This window comes from Brienomyrus brachyistius, chromosome 13, assembly GCF_023856365.1.
Source record: "Brienomyrus brachyistius isolate T26 chromosome 13, BBRACH_0.4, whole genome shotgun sequence".
NCBI classification, from domain to species: domain Eukaryota; kingdom Metazoa; phylum Chordata; class Actinopteri; order Osteoglossiformes; family Mormyridae; genus Brienomyrus; species Brienomyrus brachyistius.
Genome location: NC_064545.1, coordinates 24,636,873 through 24,660,137, shown reverse-complemented (window position 1 = coordinate 24,660,137; position 23,265 = coordinate 24,636,873). Strand labels below are relative to the sequence as shown.

At 45.4% G+C, this 23,265-nt stretch overlaps 1 protein-coding gene across 2 annotated transcripts in view; it reads left to right on the top strand.

Moving 5' to 3' along the window:
• necab2 (N-terminal EF-hand calcium binding protein 2) overlaps window positions 1-23,265 on the top strand; it is an 80,635-nt gene that overhangs the window by 3,868 nt on the left and 53,502 nt on the right. For both annotated transcript variants that reach the window (XM_048973584.1, XM_048973583.1), the window contains exons 2-3: window positions 4,250-4,274; window positions 19,383-19,491. In XM_048973584.1, coding sequence (XP_048829541.1) covers window positions 4,250-4,274; window positions 19,383-19,491 — 134 coding nt within the window. The remainder of the gene's footprint in view (window positions 1-4,249; window positions 4,275-19,382; window positions 19,492-23,265) is intronic.

Genomic DNA, 23,265 nt, shown 5'->3' with positions numbered 1-23,265 from the left:
AGGCCTCTGACTGAGAACCGTATGTGGAGATGATCCATTTTCAGGACTATTTCTGTGTGGCTGCCGTGCTGTGACAGGTTAGCCCCTTTTTTGCTACCGTTTAACTCTTCTTGTCTAATCTGATGAAAACACAAGTTTGAGGATAAATGATCCCAACTCAGCTGACAGCAACTTTTCAAAGCCACAGTGCAGTTATCGCGCAGCCTGTCTACGTTTTCTTCCAAACAGTTTTCAGTCGTCTCAGTGTTATAAGTAGCGGTTGTGGGCAAACCCTCCGAGTGTTTTGTTATACTCAGAGTTATTCTTAATTGAGGCCTCCTTCTGAGCTTGGAGCGACTGAGAGGCTTTGAAATGATAGCATGTAGCTACAGTACGACTCAGTTTGGCACCCCGAGAAGTTCAAGGCTTTGCCGCGCGATCGCTAATGATTATAGAGCGTGGTAGCAGCCAGGAAGGCAGCCTGACAGATCGAGGCTGGAATCCGAAGGATACGGAGAATATGTTTATTTCACAGGTTATGAGAAACTCATTGTCAAGTTAGCGACCAGTTTTAAGAGAAATTTTATGTGCGTCGGAAATGCAGAAAAAGTGAGATGCAACTGATTAAGTGATCGTACCCCTGGGATTTTGTGTTGGTGCTGAGTGCTCGTCATATATTCTTTTAATTCGTGGTTGAGAACTGACAGCTGCTTCTAACACAATTTGTGTCTCAAACAGAAGACAGAATTCTCAGTAATAACTGCCGGGGGATTGGGCCAGCTGGCTCTCATTACAGACCACAATACTATATGTAGTCCATTATGTAGTATTGGAGACATATTGCTTTAAATCCCTCTATGGGCAGAATTAGGGTGTGCCGTCAATCACTGATTGGTTGAACCCATTGGGAAAAGGTTTGTTCAGTATTGGCGATAGAGATTGTTCAGCATTGATGCTGGAAACCAAAATTTCTCCTATGGAGCCCAGTAGAAAGCTCTGGTGATCATCATACTCTAAGCTCTTCAGATCTAGATGTAATATATCTAGTTCTTGCTCAGCCGTCCAGAATAAACAATTAGATCTGTCCTCCCAATTGTTCTGAGGAGGACAGATGGGGAGCAGGTGTATTAATTTTTCTTTCACACTCATATTTGTTGCTTTGACATTTGTGACATCTGCACTGTAGCACAAAGCCATTTTTTTCCAAGCCCAAGAAGAGATGTAAAAATGTTCTACCGAGGCACGTTATTTTAATTGGCCTGTATTTATTTATCATTCAATCTAGGAAAATGCGCAAATGATATGCAACGTTTTTGCACAAGTTAAAGGAAACGGTGATAATTCGATTTAAATGCCGTCATTGCCACTAGCTACGGTCTGGCCCCATTGCGTTAGGATGTTCCTTGGCTTATTAGACACAAAACGCGTAGGGCAGCTAATGACACCACAGACACTGAGGGAATGATTGATTCAGTTCATGAATGGCAGCTGACTGGCTCAGCGATGCCCCTGAGCCTTGTTTCTGAAACCTGCTGATATTATCCATTACAGATTTCTGGCTACCGGGTCATTTTTCTACAGAAGCAGTGACAGATTGATGTCAGCTGTATTCCTCGTGATCGATAGCACTTTGAACGCACCATGCCGTCTAGAAAAAATATTTTAGCTGATCTTTACATGCGCTGTTAAAGGGTGTAAGGCGTGGAAACACCAAATTTAGTGAAAAAGTACAGCTCCTCCTCCCCACTAAAGAGAAGCCTGAGAGTGGCACTATAGTGCAGCCATTTATATTATCAGCTGTATCTCTTGAACCAACAGTTTTACAGACAAAATTATTTGCTAACACTTCACGTGAGGGGTGCACGTAAGTTAGTAACTCAGTTACTGCACAAGCACAAATCGTGAACAAATATCGTAGCTGCATGAAATGTACGAACTGCATTAAATGAAGAACAAACATGGGATCAGTAAACAACTAACAATTAGTTAGTTTCTGGTTAATTAATGCATTAAGTAAGAGCGTACTGATACATTGTGCCCCATCAAACGAAGTGCTCTTAATTATATTTCCCATGGCCCATGCCAAACGGAGAAGCTACAGCCGGCCCTCGTTTATCGTGGTTAATCAGTTCCAGACTCTACCGTGATAAGTAAATTTTCGCAAAGTAGGATTCTTTATTTATAAATCGAATATTTTGTAGTTAGAGCATAGAAAACCTTTTTACGACCTCTAAGTACAGTTTTTAACGTTATTGGACATGAAATAACACCCTTTAGTCACCATTACTGTTCTTATTGCTGGACACAGAAGCAGGAATGGGAAGAGGAGGAATCAGGATCGAAGGGTTTATTTGGAATCACTACAAATGCAGGACACAGGAACATGTAACATCAAAACGTCAATGACAGACCTGGGGTTACAGACTCTGACGTGGACTTAAATACACCGGAGGAATCAAACTGACAGGAAACAGCTGGTCACAATCAGGGCTGCACACGTGGTTAATAAGGGGGCGTGGTTAATAAGGGGGCGTGACAGACAAGAGGATCTTACAGGCCGGTCATGAAAATTACACCCTATCACCCAATATATTAAACAAAATAAGACAAAACAAGACATTAGACGTTACAAATATCATATTATTATTACTGTACATTTAATTACGAAGAGCAAAGATGCTTCCGATGCGTAGCGATGTATCATTTTCAGTCTCAATCAACTTTTTAATGAATATACAAAAAACCGCGATAGAGTGAAGCTGCGAAAGTCGAACCGTGAAGTGGCGAGGGACGACCTTCTTAGATTTCTTCTTTATTTGCATAATTTGTAAAGCCTACTTTTGCAAACTGGTCATAACTTGACCTGATCTGCACAAATGTAATCTTGGAAGAATCAGGAGACTAAGTTCACCGATAATTATTTAAAAAAAATGTTGAGTTTTATGAACAGGATGGCCACTAGCCAAAATTGTACCTCCACTGCCCTTGTTCTACATGATGAGCTCTGACTCTGGTGTTGCATGGCTTAGGGTTCTGTGCCTATAATCTGAAGGTTGGTGGTTCAAATCCCAAGGCCAGCAGAGTGACGTCATTGCTGGGGTCTTGAGTATGACCTTCGACCTTCAATTTCTCCAATCTGACCCGACTTTCTCAGTTCTGCGTTGCTTTGGAAAAATATGTAAATGAATGCTGTCCCCAATCTTCCCCAAACTTGAGGGGCCAGTGCAGAATGGTGTTGGAGGCTGATGGCATCACATTGGTGCACCATGAATTATATCTGGTTTTCAGCAGCCATTTTACATGCATGATAATGACCAATTAGGAACAATGTTGGGGGCACTGGATTCCTATATGCAGCCTATGCTGGCGTATAAATGTAATTTGTCTTTGATTTGCTGAGAGGCCCTCTGCTGGATAATGGTTCTGGGACCCTGCTAATTACGGCTTGCTGCTCTTTTTAATGATTTGATTAACATTTGTCTGGATCAAATGAATCGCATTTGGTTTCAGCTGTATCACTTGTGTAACATGGGATTAAAAATGCATGGTAGTTATGTTGTGACTTTGAATGAATGAATGAATGAATGAATGAATACCAATTTGCACTTGAATAAACGAATAAAGACTGAAAACAGGTGTTCATGCAACCATGGTTGATTTGGTAGAACATAAATAAATGATTGAATGGTCAGCGTGTTTTTGGTGTATATTCCCAAAAGAATAATTAATAATGCTGTAAATCACAGAGTTTGCTCATATGTCATTAAACTGTGTATCACACACCGGCTGTCCTTGTTGTTTTTATGATAAAAATTAATCAAATACTTTTGACTTGCATTTAATATAATATTGATTATCTAGAGTCTTTTGGGAATAATTATCAATATAACAAATTTTTAACCTGTCTAACTCACTGAATATTGACTCATATACGCAACATGACATTTGATATAAATTTGATATGGTTTGTCATCTAGTAAAAATGATGGACAGGGATACCAAAATATGTGTCATGGGTTTATTTGTGCGTTGGAGTTATGGTTTTTGTTGATAGTGATGGTGTTCTTTGCACTTCCTTCCGCTGTAGAGAGCTTAATTCTTCCCTAGTTGAGGCCGAGTTTCCTGTGAAGAGTCCATTCATCGTTTTAATTAGAAAAACAATTTCACACAAAAGTGTGTTGTTGTGTCAGTTGACGTGATTTATTGTGAGGAGTTCTTGATGTTGCCTGAAATGGATTATTGACCAATGCTGTCATTTTTCTCTCCCCAGATATTTCGAAGAGCAGATAAGGATGGTAAGCATGCATTTCTATATATATTTCTGACTGAGCAGTTTAATTAGTGCCCAGTCACACTCCTGACTTTTTCTACTTTTCTTTACGTGCATGTTCTGATTTACGCTGTTGGGATGTGGGCTTGCTCTCCCTGAGTGGGAGCCTCTTGTATGCCGAGCACCCTTATACCACTGGGGCACCACTGCCCTGGTGCCCCAGTGCACAACTGGGACTTGTGCTTCTTCACAGGAATAATGGAGGTTCAAACACGAGAGGGCGAGGGGGGGATCGGTGTCTAGTTTGCCCAGAAAAATGCCAGTTAGCTTAAAACTCTGTGTGTGGCGAAGTTCCGACTTCACAGGGGTTGGTATGTGTTATGGGCGCTGAAGGCCCGTTCTGATACAGCTGTCATCTGCTCCCTCTGTGGGGCTTGTTTCCCAGCTAACAAGGAGAACACCGGCAAGAGTTTGACGCCCCATCCATCCACTACAGAACTACAATTTTTCATGACAAGATAGATTGTACATTCTGCTAACGTGATACGTTTAGAATTTGGTGTACCGTGAAAGCTGGTGATGTTTGATTTGACTTTTTTGTTATCAAGATTACAGTACCCGGTGGTTTTAAATCTTCTTCTGTCAAATGTAAATGTGAGGGAAAATATGCTTTGACAGCCCCCCCCCCACATTTAATTTATTCCTGGGGCACACAGATTCTTTGATATATTATTCACTCTGTTTCCTTACTTTAGTTGATCCTTATTTGTTTGCCTAGTTCAGAAAACACTAAACATTTAGCTGTGTTTGTGTGTATGTGGAAGCGTTTATGCGTGTGTTTGCAAGCACTAAGTGACAGGTGGGTAAGAATCTGTCGTTCTGGTGGGGTGGGGGCTCTACGTTCCACAGACAAGGAGAATAGTTCTCATTTTCTGTGCTGCTGTATCATTCCCTCAGACACTTAGGATGAGAACAATTAAAATTCCTTTTTGCGCGTAGCTGCAAACTTTCCACAGTGAGGTCGGTCTGTAACAGTAAAGAGAGAATAACCCTCCTCTATTTGAGGGAGCTCTAATTGTGGGTATCTGCAACACCCACTCACTAGTCTGCCCACGTACCGTGAAGCAGGCCGCATGGTTCTCTGCTACAGTCACTCTAAATACATGACAAGATGTGCAGTGCATGCTGGGATACAAGTGTGGGACATTATTTCGGTGCTCAAGCAGTAAGGACTCATATGCGGTTCCAGAGAATTTGCACGTAGAGCGAGGGCTACTGGCTTTGCCTGGAGTAGTGAAGAGCTGCGTGCACCTTAAAGCTTCCCGGACAAGACCCTCTTTATCAGTCCCCCTCTTATAAAACCCTCCGAAAATAAGGCCTCTACAGGAGGGGAGGCGCGGTAATTGTTGATAAGTGGCCAGCAATGGAAATTTTAGTTTTGATGACCATTTTAAATTCTCTCTCCAAAAATGCTTACACCGCCACAGAGAAATCCTTTCGTTTTACCAAGCGGAGCAGAATCAAAGCAGCACTGAGTCTTCGCAGCCACTCAGAGTGCCTATACGTCAGTGGGCCGAGTTGTTCGTTATCCGCGTATGTATGCAGAGAGGGCGGACATTTTGGTGTTTTATTGATGATGAACACACCCTGTCACTAAGCGGAATGGGTATGTACTGCCCCCCACACACACACTTTTGAAAAGCAGAACGGATCTATTTTTCTTCTTGCTAGCCCTTATGTTTTATTCATTGCAGACATGTTTGGGTCTTCGGAGCTGCTTCTGCAGCACCCCCTCTGGTTGGTAGCGGTAATGCAGTGTCAGAATACTAGAATTGGTGGGGTGCTTTTGCCTTTAGTTATTGTGACACACAAAGATAGCATTAAGTTAATCATCTCGCAGAGGCTCAGTGGCAACATAATTATTTCTCCAAAAAGATTTCTCAACCACCACCAAAAAACGATTCAATGATGCTGCCATCGTGTCCTCTCTACCATTTGCTTATTCCTTCGCTGTGGAGAGAGTAACTTCGACAATCAGTATTTCATGCGTGTTAGCTTGCCGCTAGCTGTCGGTAGCTACTGATGATACAAAAGAACTTCAGTAAAGTCTACTGGCCATTCCGACTTTCAGCACCCTGAGCGTCTTCCATCCTTCCCGCAGGAGTGCAGGGTCAGGGATCGGACACCTTTGGAGAGTAGGAGGAGGCTGCAAAACCTTCCATGGAAATGAATCGGAATATATGGGAATAAACTGGAAATTTGCTAAATTAGCCTATAACAGGAAGCTTAAATGTAGTTGCACAAAACATCTTGACAGCACTAATAGTGCTTTCATTGTGTAACCAAGTGCTTGTGATTGAGTGTGTGAAAAAATAAGCATCTGTATCAAACCACATACCAAAACTACCAAAACATAATATTCTATTATGTATTATTCACACAGTTTGCTTTCTTTGCTGTATCTGGTGTCTCACGTGGAATTCCATGGAGTTTTGAAAATTCCCGTGGAAAGTTTCCAGAAACGTTTCATCCCTTTGCAGCCCTGGGTAGGAGGACACGACGGCAGGGATCTGAACGTCCTGCTCAGCCTGATAAAACATGCCTTAATGCACCAGTACCGGTTTTAATAGCACATTGCTAGGGCAATACCTTGCACACCATTCACTGCTGTGCCAGTGTGAGCAGCATGTGTTACGGGCTACTTTGAGGGCAGAAATAGGCCACCGTGAAGTCACATGTTTGGGCTGTGTGCTTCAGAACATAAATAGGGTGAGGCAGCACCATTTGTGGGCACTTAATGTGGAATGTGGAATGTGTGCTGTAGCTGTTCGTTAGTAAATGTAGTGAAATCCAAGGCTGGCGTGATGTAGGTGGGGTTCGCGCTTAGCTGAGAGGACATGGAAACAAATTAGACTTTCAGCGGGTGATGTCATCTACCACACTTTGGGCCAAGTGTGACCAGTCGGGTTCTCAAAAGCATGTAGCGTTTGCTAGCAGTAATACAGGATAATATTACTCTTTTTAGTTTTTATTCGCCATATGTAATGAACCACAGGGTAGGAAAGATTTTAATTTTGAAAGATTCTAATTGTGTTTTAAAATAATTAAAAATGAAAATTATCGTATCAGGTTGGGTAATTCAGCTGGTGATTGGTGAACCCAGCAATATCTGGGCTGACAGTCATTTATCAAGACGATGGTTTATATAAATATTTATTCATTATTAAAATACATTTTATTTATGTTCTCGGTTTGATATTTTTCAATTAATGCAATGTCTTTACTCTTAAAATAGATTTTAGTTATAATGAACAATACTATGTACCATTAAAGCTTTTCTAAAGGTAATTGGTAATATGTGTGAACGTCAACTGATGTTAAATTGGTTTAGTGACCACATGTAACTTCAGCCACTTCAGTGTTTGGCTGTAAAATTGCAGTTGTCATTGTAAAGTGTGGTGTCTCTTTCCTGTCAGCCCTCGAATTTTGCCCATTCATTTTACAGTGTAACCATCACTCTGCAATCCCATACAGACGGCAGCTTCTAAGAGGCCCAACTTATTACAAAATCAATCATCCCACACAAAGAGTGTCAGGTCCTCACCTGCCACGTCTCATGACAGCAGCAGATTCTACGCCTCCATCAATCCATCATAACAATTGGAAAATGCCTGGCTTGTGATCTTTATTTGTGGGACAAACCAGGAGCCTGGCAAGCAGGATGTGCTGTGCACTCTGCCCTGCACACCCAGAGGGAGTATTGCCTCTCTTCCCCTTGCACACTATTGCTTTGAGGTGTCCTGTCACAGCTCCAAGCATGCAGCCAACAGGGATGCTGAAGCGGCTGCCCCCATATTACGCTGTGAGGAAAACCATGGTGGTGGGCTTTGAATTAGGATTCCCCCCGCCGCGGGACTAATGAGGACCAGACTGCCACACGATGTCAAAATGCGATGCAATCACGATTATATTGCACATGCGCAATAACCACTGGGGCTTTACATTGCGGGTGAAACGTTTTGTCTGGACGCCGGCTTTTCAGTGCTGTGCATTTTTACTTACTTAATGAGGTGTATTGTGACGACCAAGAGTTATAATCTGTATAAATTTGGCGTATGCTTGTGTTTATTAAATTTGGTTTGCGGAGCACGTCACTTGCTACTGTTTGGGTAAATCATGGAAGCTATTTATAAGCACTGAAGTGGAGGTGAAGAAAGGGGCAGCTCAGCAGCCACAACATCTTCTAAAGGAGGAGATACTGTAGATGAACAAGGTAAAAAGATGCTGGTGTGGCTGGTACTTTTCTTGGCTTAAAGTGAAGTTTATTAAACATAAAGAAGGAAATTTATACAAACCACTAACTTTTGGGCGTACTACTAATCTCCTTACCAAATCGTGGGCGTAAGTAATGTCTGTATAGTACTGAAAAGCTGGTGTCAGGACAAAGGTTTCGCCCATCATCCGATGCCCTGGTGATTATTGAGCATGCGCCATATAATCGCAGTAAGACATCTCGCCGCCCTACTCTCTCCTCTAGTACTCCTTCAGTAGGAGTAGCTGCCTATGTGTTTATATATGAAGGCGCTGCCAGCATCACCCAGGTCTCCAGTGTGGTTACTCCCTGTGTGGTTACTCCCAGTGCAGTTACTCTCAGTGCGGTTAATCCCTGTGAGGTTACTCTCAGTGCGGTTAATCCCTGTGAGGTTACTCCCTGTGAGGTTACTCCCTGTGCGGTTACTCCCTGTGCGGTTACTCCCTGTGCGGTTACTCCCTGTGAGGTTACTCCCTGTGCAGTGTTCCCCCAAGCTGAGGTGGATAGTCCAGGTGCCTGAGAGACATTTCATGCACCTACCTGGATGGGCTGCCTCAAATTAAGAATTTAGCTCTGCTGTGCACCACAGTCCCCAGCAGGTCTGACCCCCATTGGCTCTCCAGCGGTTTCGACTCCTCTGGGGATACTGAGGTCTTTCGCCATCCCCTTCATGTTGCTTGTTGCCTTCCTGTGGCGATCTACAGCACAGCTTCGCCCACAGAGAACAGAAGAGTCTTGTCCGCTGTTGGGTGAAGTTTTTATGGTGGCTGGAGTACCAATCCTGCCACCTACCCTCAAATGTTTCCCCGCAAGTTGGAGAACCTCCTTACCGGGCTGGATGTAGTTTGTCATATCCGGACCCCCACGTAACAACTGGCTGCAGCAGATGGGCATTTTCAGAGGGTGGGACTGGACCACATATCGACCTGGGGGGTCGCCAACTGGGATCCTGAAGTGTTTCGCTGTGTGGTGGGCACGGCAATGTGCAGTGCCGGTGCATGCTCCCCAACCTGACCTGACAACCAGTAGAGTAGGAGTCAGTCACAGAGTACTCAACTGGCTTGTTGAAACAAAATCCCCCAATACGATTATCCCCCAGTGCAGTTACTCATAATACAGTTATGCTACAGTGCAGTTACTCCTACAGTTATGCCCTAGTACAGTTATCCCTCAGTGTAGCTACTCCTACTACAGTTATCCTCCAGTGTAGTTATCCTTCCACAGCAAAGTGCCAGTGACATCTGCTCCCCCAAGCTACAGGCCCTGTTGGTGTTGCCTGATTTTTAAGCTCTTACATTTTCTTTCCTTTAATTGGTTAATTGATCTGCAAGCCAGACAATGAACCTGAGATTTAAGAGGCAGCTAAAGTTACTCTTGGCTGGGGAAGAAAAATCTGTCCCCGGCTTCTTTGGTGAGGTACTGGCTTAGGTTTTAAAAGGAGCAAGCAATCGCGTAACGCTGCACTGGACAGACCTGCACAGCGCCTTTGATAAAGTCTGTGCAGAGGAGCAGCCACTGCAGAGGAGCAGCCACTGCAGAGGAGCAGCCACTGCAGAGGAGCAGCCACTGCAGATCATGAGTGCAGATTATAGCTGCCCGCTTTGGGCCTCGGCTCTCGCGTAGCCGTGAGGGTCCTGTACGCTGGAGCTGGGTGTGCATGTTGGTTACCATCGATTACTGCATGTGAATGAGAAGAAAGGGGAGTGGCCTTTAGCTGTTTTTTTTTTTTGGCATGAATTAAATTGTTAAAGACCGTTCTGAAGACTTCCTGCAGCTAAAGCTCTGTGTTTCAGCTATGGGCCAGGATGTGATTTTCCAGTTAATTGGATAACTGATGCCGAAGTGGTTTGAACAGGTAGAGAGTGTGTATTTTCCAGGAGGGAAATGGGTTAAGTGTGTATGAAGTATGGATTTACGAATGAAGTGTGAACAGCCCAGCGTCCTGGCACTGGCGTCCGCCGGGGAGAGCGTGAGCCACGGTAATTCAGACCTGCCGAAGGATGCTTGCATTGTGTGTGAAAGCCGGTTTAGCTATATTTGGACCTAAAAATGCATTTGGCTCTTGGTAAGGTGGGGGTGGGGGAGGGGGAGGAGGGTCTGTGTGAACTTCAGGAGTGGCGAGAAAGGGACATGGAACTGTGTTGTTTACGTGACACACGGGGCATGGAGCCGCATCGCACATGGCGCAGTCAGGGCCCCTGCAGACCCCTGGCCACCGTCAGAAATGCCTATAATGGAGACACAATTGCCAGAACTGAACCTTGGAAAGTGGCAGAAGGATGTCTGGTCCTATGAATCCCGTTTTTCTCTTGCATGGTAGAGATGACTGGGTACATGTCAAGTATCTCTGGGATGCATTGGACCGAAAAGACCGACTCACAGCTATATAGCCCCATATGGAGCAGGGCTTCGCGCCCCCTGTATCAGAGCACATTATTCTCCTGGCCATCATCATCATCATCATCATCTGTCATTTGCACGACAGCAGCACAATCTGTTGGTTTGTACTAACCTTCACTTACATCCTGCAACCACTAGTCCTGGCCGCCCAACACCCAGTTGGCGATTCATGGATTTTCCCACCTTAGACCGCTCTCAGTAGGTGCTCACCACGGCTGGCCATAAGGTCCCCACAAGCCTCGCTGTTTCGGAGATGCTCTGACCGATCATCTGGCCGTAATGATCAAGCCCTTATTTGAGTCACTCAGATCTTTATCCTGCCCATTCCTTCTGTATTCAACATGTCGACTGTTTTGCCTGATCAGTGTATATGGATTATATTTTCAAGATGACATTTGAGGTTGAGATGCTGTTTAACACAAAGGTGGCCTCACGCTGAGGGAGTGTGGGGATTGTTTGGGTTGAGTATTTAAGCCCTAAACTCAGCATGAATGGGAAGGATGTTGATTTCAGAGATCTGGCCGCATATGCGGTGCCCCGGGATCTCTGGAAATGTGAACCACCCAAATGAACTGCGAGGATTCTGAAAATGGAGCTGTAATGCGATGTAGAGGAGGACTAAAAGACGAAGAGGACAAAAGCATCTGCCAAATAAAATAAATGTAAATGTATGAATGAATAATACATTTATATACAGTAGCACTTTTCACAACACTAAAAGCAATGGGGAGCCACTTCAACCCCCACCACTGTGTAGCCCCCACCTGGATGATGCGACAGCAGCCATTCTGCACCAGTACGCTCATCACACAGTAGCTAAGGTGGTGAAGGGGCGGGAGAGAATTCACCAGTTAGATACAGTGGCTGATTAGGAGGCCAGATTTGATAGGGCCACAGTGGGCTATTTTAGCCAAGACATTGGGGTCCCACCCCGACTCTTTCTAAAGGTGCCCAGGGACCTTTTATGACCTTAGAGAGTCAGGACCTCAGTTTTATGTCTCATCCAGAGATGGACACCATATTTACAGCACAGTGTCCCCATCACTGCACTGGGGCACTGGAATCCACACAGACCGCAGGAGGGGCTTCCCTGTTGGCCACAGTGTCCCCATCACTGCACTGGGGCACTGGGATCCACACAGACCGCAGGATGGGCTTCCCTATTGGCCACAGTGTCCCCGTCACTGCACATGGGGCACTGGGATCCACACAGACCGCAGGATGGGCTTCCCTGTTGGCCACAGTGTCCCCGTCACTGCACTGGGGCACTGGGATCCACACAGACCGCAGGATGGGCTTCCCTGTTGGCCAGAGTGTCCCCGTCACTGCACTGGGGCACTGGGATCCACACAGACCGCAGGATGGGCTTCCCTGTTGGCCACAGTGTCCCCATAACTGCACTGGGGCACTGGGATCCACACAGACCGCAGGATGGGCTTCCCTGTTGGCCACAGTGTCCCCGTCACTGCACTGGGGCACTGGGATCCACACAGACCGCAGGATGGGCTTCCCTGTTGGCCACAGTGTCCCCGTCACTGCACTGGGGCACTGGGATCCACACAGACCGCAGGATGGGCTTCCCTGTTGGCCACAGTGTCCCCGTCACTGCACTAGGGCACTGGGATCCACACAGACCGCAGGATGGGCTTCCCTGTTGGCCACAGTGTCCCCGTCACTGCACTGGGGCACTGGGATCCACACAGACCGCAGGATGGGCTTCCCTGTTGGCCACAGTGTCCCTGTTACTGCACTAGGGCACTGGGATCCACACAGACCGCAGGAGGGGCTTAACTGTTGGCCACAGTGTCCCCGTCACTGCACTGGGGCACTGGGATCCACACAGACCGCAGGAGGGGCTTCCCTATTGGCTACACCAACACCTCTTCTAGCAGCAACCCAGCATTCTTAGGTAGGAGACCAACTAAGTACTGGCCAGGCCCAAACCTGCTTAAATTCAGATGGATAACCTAGTCTGAGCCGCATGTGATATGGCTACAGTAACTAAGCTTGTGAAGAATCTTGCCATAATATGAACAAACAGAAATGATGTCACTTCCCTGACCTACCTGTACTAGTCTGCTAAATCATCACTCTTGTGTTGTTCTGGAGAACTATAAACCTGAATGATGGGTTCATTCTAGGCCGCTCTCTGATTCATAGGATTCCTGCAATGGTGTGACTCCCCTCTGCCATTCAGGCCCTTACTTTTCTGGATTGTCTATGTTCCAACACATCAGTTTTCATATTTTCATGGCCATCATCATATTCATAAATGCCATAATGTGACATCACACAGAGCTCGTCCTGCTGCCGGAACTCCTGCCAGCGCATGGTGCTGTTTTCTCAAGCATCTGTCTGTTACGAAACATGGCATTCATCATCTGGAGAGAATGGCAGCGGTACGAGGAAACGGACGAGCTCTGAAACGTTCTACCTTCAGGCTGACGGAAGCACCCCTGTGGCGTAATGGTCCAGGAAATGAGGTCATGAATCTTGTAAAGGCTTCATTAAATCATGTCTTTGGCTGCATTGTTAAAGGCATTGTTGTGTCTTGTCAAGGCCCTTGTCAAAGTCTAGATCCTACAAGAACCTTCTGGACGTGCTTTTATCTCTGTCAGGGACATTTCTCCTTGGAGACTGGCAGTCCCAGTGCCGGCATATCTTGCCAACAGCCTGTAAGGAGCACAAATCTTGACAAGGATCAGGCAGAACTTTAACCCCTTTGTCTATTCAGCTGCGATTGTGGTTTAAATATGAACCAGCCAGGATGTCATAACCACCCTGGAATCTTGACAGTCTCTGTAAGGTTGTGGTTGTTGTGTCCTTTGGAATGGACAGGCAACGGAAAGTGAATCATGAATTAAACGAAATGCGTGTGTACAAAGTGGCATGAGGACACCTCTGTCCAGGTCAGGAGATCTCTGTGGTTAGCAAGACCTGTGTTCAGTAAGGTCATTGTTGTGGGTACAGATTCATGTTAATTAGTGTTTTGGTTAATGCTGTGTGTGTGTGTGGGTTTGTACATTAGAATGTATCCTGTTTAATGTTAATATTTTCTGAGCAAAAAATAATGGCTATTACATGTTTTACCTTGATTTATAGAACATGCCCACTAAAATGACATTCATTGTAACTGCAGTTTATATACAACAAAATCTTTGAAGGCACATTAAAAGCAACAATTATTAAATTACATGTTAAAAGACTGTATTTAAGGATCACAATGTAGCTGCTAGATACTAATCAATTGTAATTTTCTTTATACTTTTCCCAATATCCTTTCAGCCACTAGGTTTTACCCATTTGTTAACAAGAAGTTTTTGCAAGGAAGTCAAATTCATTAAAAATGCAATTAAATTTAGTTTGATCACATCTTCTCATATATATCATAATAAGTAAAGGTTAGTATAAGTGTGTTGTTTCATTCTTATATAAATATGTTACACTGAATGCCCATAGTTTGTTACCCTGAATGACATTTTAGCAAAAACAAATTAGATTGTAACGGTATTGTCATTGTTTGCATAATAAAATGTTTTTAGCATTAGTTCATTATAGGATCATTATATTGGTTAGCACTGGGGGCGGCATGGTGGTGCAGTGGTTAGCACTGTTGCCTCACACCTCTGGGACCCGGGTTCGAGTCTCCGCCTGGGTCACATGTGTGCGGAGTTTGCATGTTCTCCCCATGTCGTCGTGGGGTTTCTTCCAGCTATTACTTGTCTAATAGCTGAAGTGCAGAATTGATGCAAATATTACTGATATGAAAATAATATTATGGACGTACAGTAGCTGTTTGTTAACATGAGTGACATGCTGTCAGGATGGGTGAATATCCTCAGTGGTCTCTCTCGAACCTGGGGAGCAGATGGCACAGATGGGTTCAGGTGTGCGGTCACACTGGCGAGGACCCTGCCCTCCCTTACATCCTGCTTTGGGTCCTGTGTATAAACAATGTAACAATCATGTTCTTTTACCGGTGAAACGGACACAGGTGTAGGACCTGAATTTAGGAGAAAAGTAGCTAAATCACCTATAGACATCAACTCTCCTCTGTTAAGTGGGATCGCTTGTCTTGTGTTTTGACAGGTTTTTATTTATTAAACTGTGTCCCGCCCCCCCCCCCCTCGCCCCCGACAGAGATACTCAGTAAGCAATATTGAAGTTATTCTTTTAAGCCTTCATTTCTGACGCTCATTCATTTTTCCGCCAGTCCTCCGCCTCAGTGCACTCTAATCAGTTCCCGTTTTGTGCTGCTCAAAGAAACAAAATGACCCTTTTCTGCTCCTGGGAGTCTCTAACAGTGGCTTCATTCGGAGTGCATCTTCAGCTCCCGTGATTGGTCATGGCCAGAATCACCCTAACTTGATGGCAGAGCGGTGTGGCTCCGTGGGAGGCAGATGATGGGGCCATAGTCCCGGGGTGACCGTGTGGGGTGGGAGGGCGGGGCTGTGACGTGAGGAGGACGGTATCTTGACACGGTCTCTTCTTGAGGGGGTGTTTGCCCAGAAGTGGGACCTTCCCAGCCAACAAGGCATGGCACCGGGCAGGGGGCATCCTCCCAGCATGCAATGCGTTCACCTCTTACTTCAGATGGGTTCATGGGGGTTCCTGTCAGTTGCTCTACCGCTACGGAAAGGACCGTGGAAGGTGCCAGAACACTAGTTGAAGTGCTTCAGTGATATGGTGGTCAGCAACCCTTTAACACACGAAATTAAGTTTTAGGCGGTAGACAGATGTCTTACTGAGTATATATATATATATATCTATAATTCATGGAACCAGTTTAAAAAGTTCTGCCTGAGGTCTTAACGTTAAATGCTGGATTTCTTCAGTCCATTGCATGTGTGACATGCTTTCCTCCTCGCTGATGACGCTCATCGCCTCATAAACTCCGCAGCAGCCGTAAAGCACATAAATGGACAGAAATGTTCTTCAGAGTCATTCAGTTTCTCTCTGGATGAGGGCTTCCGGCCCTAAAGGGCCTCAGGCGCTCGGTCTGAGTTACACCGTAATCCGTGGCAAACTGGCGTGCTGTTTATTCTGCCGCGGCTCCGTCGTGATTCTGTTACAGTTTCAGTTAGAAATCTGGGGGACCACATCCAGTACGGTTTAGGTGACTTACAGAAAGTAGTGTAGAGTTCTGAGAATCTTCCCCAGCTACAGGCAGCTCTGCCTTACGACGGTAAAACACAGTAATACACTGACACCGAGACTAAGAAAAAGGGCTTTAAAGTTCCCCATCCACCCAAATGTGTAGTAGGCAGCGGTGGAAAGTTCTGGTCCAGAGAGTACAAATCCAGACCAAGATTTTGTTTCAACCAACCAGTTGAGTATAAAGAGCTGCCCTGGGTCTCCTGCCTTTTTATGGTCTTGCTCTGCGCTGCAGTGATGGTGCATGGCGGCCTGTGGAGACGGAGCGAGATCCCACTGAATCTCATGGCGCTACTGCGGACTCTGTCTCGGGGATAATCAGGCGGTTCAGCGTTATCTCTCCGAATGACTGATTACTCCGTGAGTGGCTCTTCTCCTCTCTCCTCGATGGTTTGCCCAGGTATATTTGCCTTCTCAGGTGGATCTCCTGCCTCTTGGTTCGTTTAATCTCTTCGTTTAATGTGCACTTTGGAAAGCTACTGCTCTGGAAAATAATGAGACCACAGCAACATTTTTTGTTTCACTCATTTTTCAATTTATGGGTGTGTTATGGGTGTGAGTTTTTTGCAAACTGCAGCCTGGTTCTTCTGCTCCTCATTGATGAAGGGCTTCTTCCCTGCTTTATAGGTCTTCAGTCCTGCTTCTAGGAGCCTGATATGAACTGTCCTAGCAGTGCACTTCACACCTGCACTCAATGTTTCCTGTTCCTTGTGAAGGTCACTTGAGGTCATCCTCCAATTCACGAGGAACTGCAGGATAAGTTAACTCTCATCTCTGGCATTAGAAGCCGCTTCCGCCCTTTACCTGGCTGGTTTCTGGTCGTTCCCAGTGTCTCCTGCTTCGTATTATCCTTGTGTACTGCTGTCTCAGAAGTTTTGAACCTGGAAGCAACCTGGTGCTCAGCGTAACCTTCTGCCAGCAGAACCAGGATTAAACCAGGACCAGCTGTAAGCCAGCTGTATGCAAACATGATCTCTGTGTGAACTGGGCTCATTGGCTGCTTAACCACATGACAAAACACTACCTCAGCTGCAAATACATAAGTTTGTCTTTTTTTTGTGGCACCCCCCCCCCCCCCATACCTACAGGGAAATTTCCCTCTGTGTATTTGTCAGGTGTCTTTTAAATACACGGTTTCCACACGAGCGCGTGTGCAGAGAAATGTGTCCATTGGGGAGGCGCGATAAATGAGGAACAGGAGGCCAAGAGAAGGGAGATTTGGAAAATGAAGGATTTCTCTCCTTAAGAACGCAGCTCGGGTCAGAATGATGAAAACGGGAAATGTGAGAAGACAAAGGGTTCGAGCAGTTAAGTGCCGAGTAAGAGTGATGAAGGAACCACGGAACCATTCTAGTTTCCATGACAACAAACACCCAGAATAAATAAAAAAAATAGAGGAACGTTTTTGTTCAGTTCCAATATGAGGACTAGTGCTAATTGCATTCCATTGATCATCTGCACCAGAACCGCTCCAAGTTCTCCAGGTTCTCCAACTCCGTCTGTTCCGATTACTATTATTTATATCTGATTAAAATAAAAACTTTCAACCTCTTGAATAACACTTCACGTTAGCATACACTCTAAAATGAACCGAGAGGAACTGAAATAGATCCGTATGTGATCCTGTAAAATGCTGCGGCTTCTGCTTTGCTTGTGGAACGAATCGTAAATGAGGGTCTCGCTAACGGTGTCTTAAGTGCGCAGCCCCGCTAACGCGGCGCCCATCCTGGAGCTGAATCTCTCAGTGGGTCACACCCTAACCTCACAGTGGGCCTCTTTCCCACTCTGGCTCATGTAGGCTCTCTCTGGAGACCCTAGTCTTTATGTTGTACCTTCTAGCCAGGTATATAACCTCAGTGCCTCTAGTAAAATGTCAGCTATAAACCGTACAGAGCAGGGGTAGCCAACCCTGACCGTAGAGTGCCGGTACCCCGCAAGTTGTCCATCCTACCTGACCCCGTGAACCAGACCTGATCTGATCTTTCTTAGTGTTCTTAATGCACAACATCTTCCAAACAAAGCAAGAACCCAATAAGGCTACGACTCGAATCAAAAGACGAATCCCCTGGATGGTGACCTTCCAGCCAATCAGAATGGAGCTCTCAGTTCATGAAGCGCGAGAGCTCTGGCCGCCATGGTTACCGTGTGGAAAAACGACGCTGATGTGAGACGTCCTGGACCAGAAAGGACAGGAATATCTGCCTTTACCAGTATGTTGCTCATCTTCTTTCCCACCCCCTCAAAAAATAAAACCCCGGCCTCTAGTGCTTTTTACAGCTGTAAACTGGGTCGGTCTTTAATGAACTGCTTGGCCCATTTCTCCAGTCCCCCCCCCAACCCCTCGCTGATGGAGTCAGACAGTGCTGGACTGAAAATCAGTATCCTTTCAGCTAGCAGATGCTCTCCTGTCCATCGCATTGCTGTTTCTGACCAATCGATGCACTGAGAATCCCAGTCCGAGGCCAGTAAGGGCGCCAACTGCATCCATGATCGTTCCTCTAGAGCAAGGCTATAGATGCCGGGTTATTGATGCTCGTAATGACTGTGAATATCAAACAATCCCATGTGGTCTCCAGGAATTGGTACAGGTGGTTGTCTCTGCTCACAGGAATGGATTTCATATGCTGCTTAATCAATCCATTAACAGCGCCAGTGTTCAGCGATCTCTGCATTTATGTATAGGCAGTGTGGAATCTTTTTTCCTTTGTAAGTGACTATCCGATGGCCAAAACGCTGTTCCAAAGGTAGACGCGCGGTAATGAATATTTTACTTTGCGGACCTGGAAGCCAGAAGCTGAGATGCTCTGGAGACCGGGATCCTCCTATAAAATTCCACTGTCATTCCACCGTCAGTGTGTGGTTGCTGTGTGTGGCCCCTATGACCTGTAAAATATAATGGAATACTCGTGTTGTGAGAACCAAAGAGCAGAAAGTCCACTTGTAACTAAAGTGATAGTTCAGGTCCTGGGGGGGAGGGCGTTTGTCTTATATACTCTCTGAAGGTGCCTTAAGAAAAATGCCGGTTTTTTTTATTTACATGGGCAAAAGTAATAGTGATGGTTAGTCTGTGTCAGTCCATCTAAGCGGTAAAAATATACAGGTATGTGAGGTGTGTTTGCGGCCTTGGACAGACGTCTGATGCAGGCTGTCTGGATAAGGCTCAGGATCACTGTGATCACACCAGAATATTTGGATGGGCTTGATCTGTTAATGATCCAGGCGGTTGTTATGGTGACACTGATGCTGCAGCATCTGCTGTCCACACAGATGACGGAAAGCTCTCCCTGGACGAATTCCAGACCTTCTTCTCGGATGGCAATCTGAACGAGGAGGAGCTGGAGAAGTTGTTTCACACAATTGATTCCGACAACACCAGGTAAGGCGTGGTCTCTCCCCCCCCCCCCAACAACACCAGGCAAGGCGTGGTCTCTCCCCCCCCCCCCAACAACACCAGGCAAGGCGTGGTCTCTCCCCCCCCCCCCCAACAACACCAGGCAAGGCGTGGTCTCTCCCCCCCCCACCCCACGTTTCCCCTTTGAAGCCTCTGTGACTGGGCACATCTTTTAAATAGTCACTTCCTCTAACATGGGGCTGCAGCTCTTAATTTTGTGGATAAAAGAGGAGGCACCGCAAAGCTAAACGGACCCCCCCTCCCCCCCCCAGCATGCCTCAAACCTCCTCGTGCTCCTCCTCTCCCGGGATCCACCTAGCTGTGTTGATGATTGATGTAAATTCAGAACAGGTCATACTGTAGTTGCTGTTTGAAGACTGTATTAGTCCACAATGATGATGCTGAGGGTGCTGGATGAATGGATGAATAAGTATGAGTTTGACTGAAATGAAGCAAATGGATAGTTGTTATACATCAGCCCGCAGGTCTGAGCATGGAGGTGTAAAGTGCTACCTTAATGAGAGGAATTGGAATGTGAGTGAGTGAGTTACAACAGCTATGAACGGCCCTTTCCAGCAATATTGCAACAATACATGATCCAGTGATTCAACGTTTACCTCCGTGACAACAGTAATTATCATGTCTTCCTTTTGACCAAAGGAGACCACAGCCTCATCTTGCATATTACAAACCTCTCCTGATTGCTTCAGCAAGTGCGTTAGCTGATGAAGGATTCCCACGCCCGCCTGTGAACTGCCTCACCTCTCCTTCATTGCACCATTTGGCTGGCATGATGATGCTTTTGATCAGGTTGACGTGTGGGCGGGGAGATCAGTTCCCACTCAGACCACTGGTGGGCCGGCTGTGGTGGGGATTATGTGAATCTTTTGGAGGTTTTGGGTAATTACGTTTTTTTGGCCCTGTTGCCTGTTTTAAGTCAGGAACACAGTGAAATTCTGATGCTGCAGTTGCCAGTGCAGTAAACATAAACTAGGAAAAGAGCAACTTGTAGCTTGTTGCTCTCTTGTAATCTGTCCAGTGCACGTTACCATCTTCCAGTTTGGCAGCAGTGCCTGGTTCCTGAGGTGGAGGGCATGTAATAGGGGTATTGGTCTCTGTGGTCTCACCACTACGCATCTCCTCCATTTAAAGCCACCTCCTTCATTCCCATACATGCTATTGCTTAGCCCACATTTTTATCCAAAACAATTTGAAATAGGAAAAGCAGGCTCGGCCAGTCTAAGGAACAGTCTTATTGGTATCCCTTTACCAGTGTTCACTGGGCTCTTGTCTGTTTAAGTCAACCAAATTGAAAATGAATTAGTAAATGCGCAAATCTATTTTTAAAGACCTTAAAGATTGTGGTTTTAGAACGAAGAGCTTGTGGCAGTACATAGGCACAGCCCAGGTCAAAAAATTTTATATATATATACATGCTTTCCAGTGATCTTGAATGAGCATGGATGTTGTGCATTTTTTCCCCAAAATGAATAAATATCACCTTCTGTATATCAAACATCTGCTCTCTAAGGAAATGGGAGACTTTCATTGATGTTTCATTTGACCCGGTGGAAAAGCTGTAATGAAAACCACCATTAAAGGTCCTTACTATTAAAAACAGTATTTTATTGGTCTACAGAGTTACATTCTGTACTACAGGTTTGCAGTGAATGCCTGCATTAGGATATTCTAGAAGCCAAACATAAGTTTCCTGTTTTCTGCTTGACTTGGGTGAACTTTTCACTTGTACGGTTTCTTCCCCATCCTGCTGTTGCCTTTGCTTCCTTTCCACATTGCAGTGAGTGATGTTTTTTAGGTGGTGTGGGTGCGATAATGAAGGGTGGGCAGCTGTAGTCCAGAAAGGCTGAAGGCTTTTGTTTCAGTGTCAGGTGGAACCAGGCCCCTTTTTTGCCCTGTAAGCGTCAGAGCCACTTCTCCCCATCCTTTCAGCTTTCCACACTAATTTCTCTTCCTCTCCTCATCATCACTATCTTTGCCTCCTGCAGTGGGAATCTGGGCACCTGGTTCATCAGTTGGAGACCAGAACTCCAGTAGTAGAGATTGATCTCAGCATCTTTTGCCTGCTGATCCAGTGCAGCAGGGAATACCCTTGGATGGGATGCCGGATTATGGTGGGGAACCCCTTTGAGCAGAGGGTCCCCGACAAAATGTCACCATGAGCCCCCACCTCCATTGTATGACCTCACCTTGTATAAAGTCCTGGTTTCAGATTCAGCTTTTCAGTTGACTGATTTGGTGTATTTGATTTAATCCATTCAGTAGTGGGGGAGTTGTACACTGATTTGTAGAACATCCATATATGGTTGTGTTCATGGCATAATCAGTCTTTTGTTTTTCATGACAATGCTTGTGTATTGCTTCTAGGTTTAAGCAGATAAAACTTGCTAATCATTTAATTGTATTATTTTATTATCCTAGGGCCCCCTGGGCCCCCTGATTCTGGTAGCGTATCCATGCCCCTACTGCGCCCCCGATTTGGAGACTCCAGTTAGCCTAGCTGCATGTCTTTAGACCTTGGGAGGAAACTCTCATGATACAGGGATAACATGTGAACTGCACATGCAGTTCGTCAGGCAGCAGTGAAACACGGAGCCACTCAACCAGTGCAGATTTAAATAAAAAATCTTGCTGTCAGCGTCTAGACCGGGCTGAGGGGTGGACCAGACACTGGACCAGGAGGTCAGACATGACTTAGTGTGTGTCAGCTAGTCACTTAGATGTTCAGGAAAGCTTCTGCTGATGTGGCATCATTGAGACATTTATGTAACGGATCTTACTGACTAAGCAAGGGATAGGAGTAAGAGTAGCAAATTCGCTACTCAACCTCACCTGTCCTAGTGAAATAGCTGAGATATTTGTGAAAATTTGTCTCCAGTGACTATGGACTTGGTCACCCGCCAAGTAAAGACGTCAGATATTCATTGCATGCATTGAACTTGCAAGCTTTTCATATAAATGCATGCAGTGATTCTGTCACCTTCCATAACTTTGTGGCGGAGTGAACAGAAAGTGTGACGGAGATGTGAAATGAGTCTAGTGTGGATGTGAAATGCACTGAATGAGGAGACGTACAGGGAGATTTTGCGTTGATATCTGATAGTAGATGCTGGATCTTTGCATCTGGGTGTTGAGGCTGAGCCTGTGTCAGCTGCCAGATGTTAGCAGGCTAACTGCAAGCTTTAAGTCATTGTGATCTGTCAGTGTTGTCATTCGCGTCAGTGACTCCCTTCCCTCATTGGCTGTTCACCGAAATCAAGCCTATAGCTCAAGATTTGTTGGTGAACGTTGCATAAACATTTTTATTTCCGGCTGACAGCGCAGTGCCCATCAAATGTGAGTTATCAATTTGTCATATGGCTGAAAAACATCTTTTCTTGTAAACCAAGAATTACTACATATTAATCTGCAGTGTTTTTATAGATAAGTGTTGGCAAGAGGTTTTTACAGTATAGCAGATGTATGCTGCAGTTTCAGGAATGAAAAAATTATTTGCTTAAGTGTATAATGCCCTTTTTCAGATTGGGATTGTTTTATTACACCTGCTTATATATTATTCAGTAATTTAACATCATGTCCAAATGATGGATGGATTATCAAAGCGCCACTCTTTCGACATACCTTGTACTCTGTTTTTTTTTATTGCCTTTGGAGTTAATTGCTTTGGCTTTTGAAAGCTTTAATTTTCACTCTGAGTCAGTGCGTTTTAGTGGTAATGTGGTTTATTGACTGTTCAGAGGG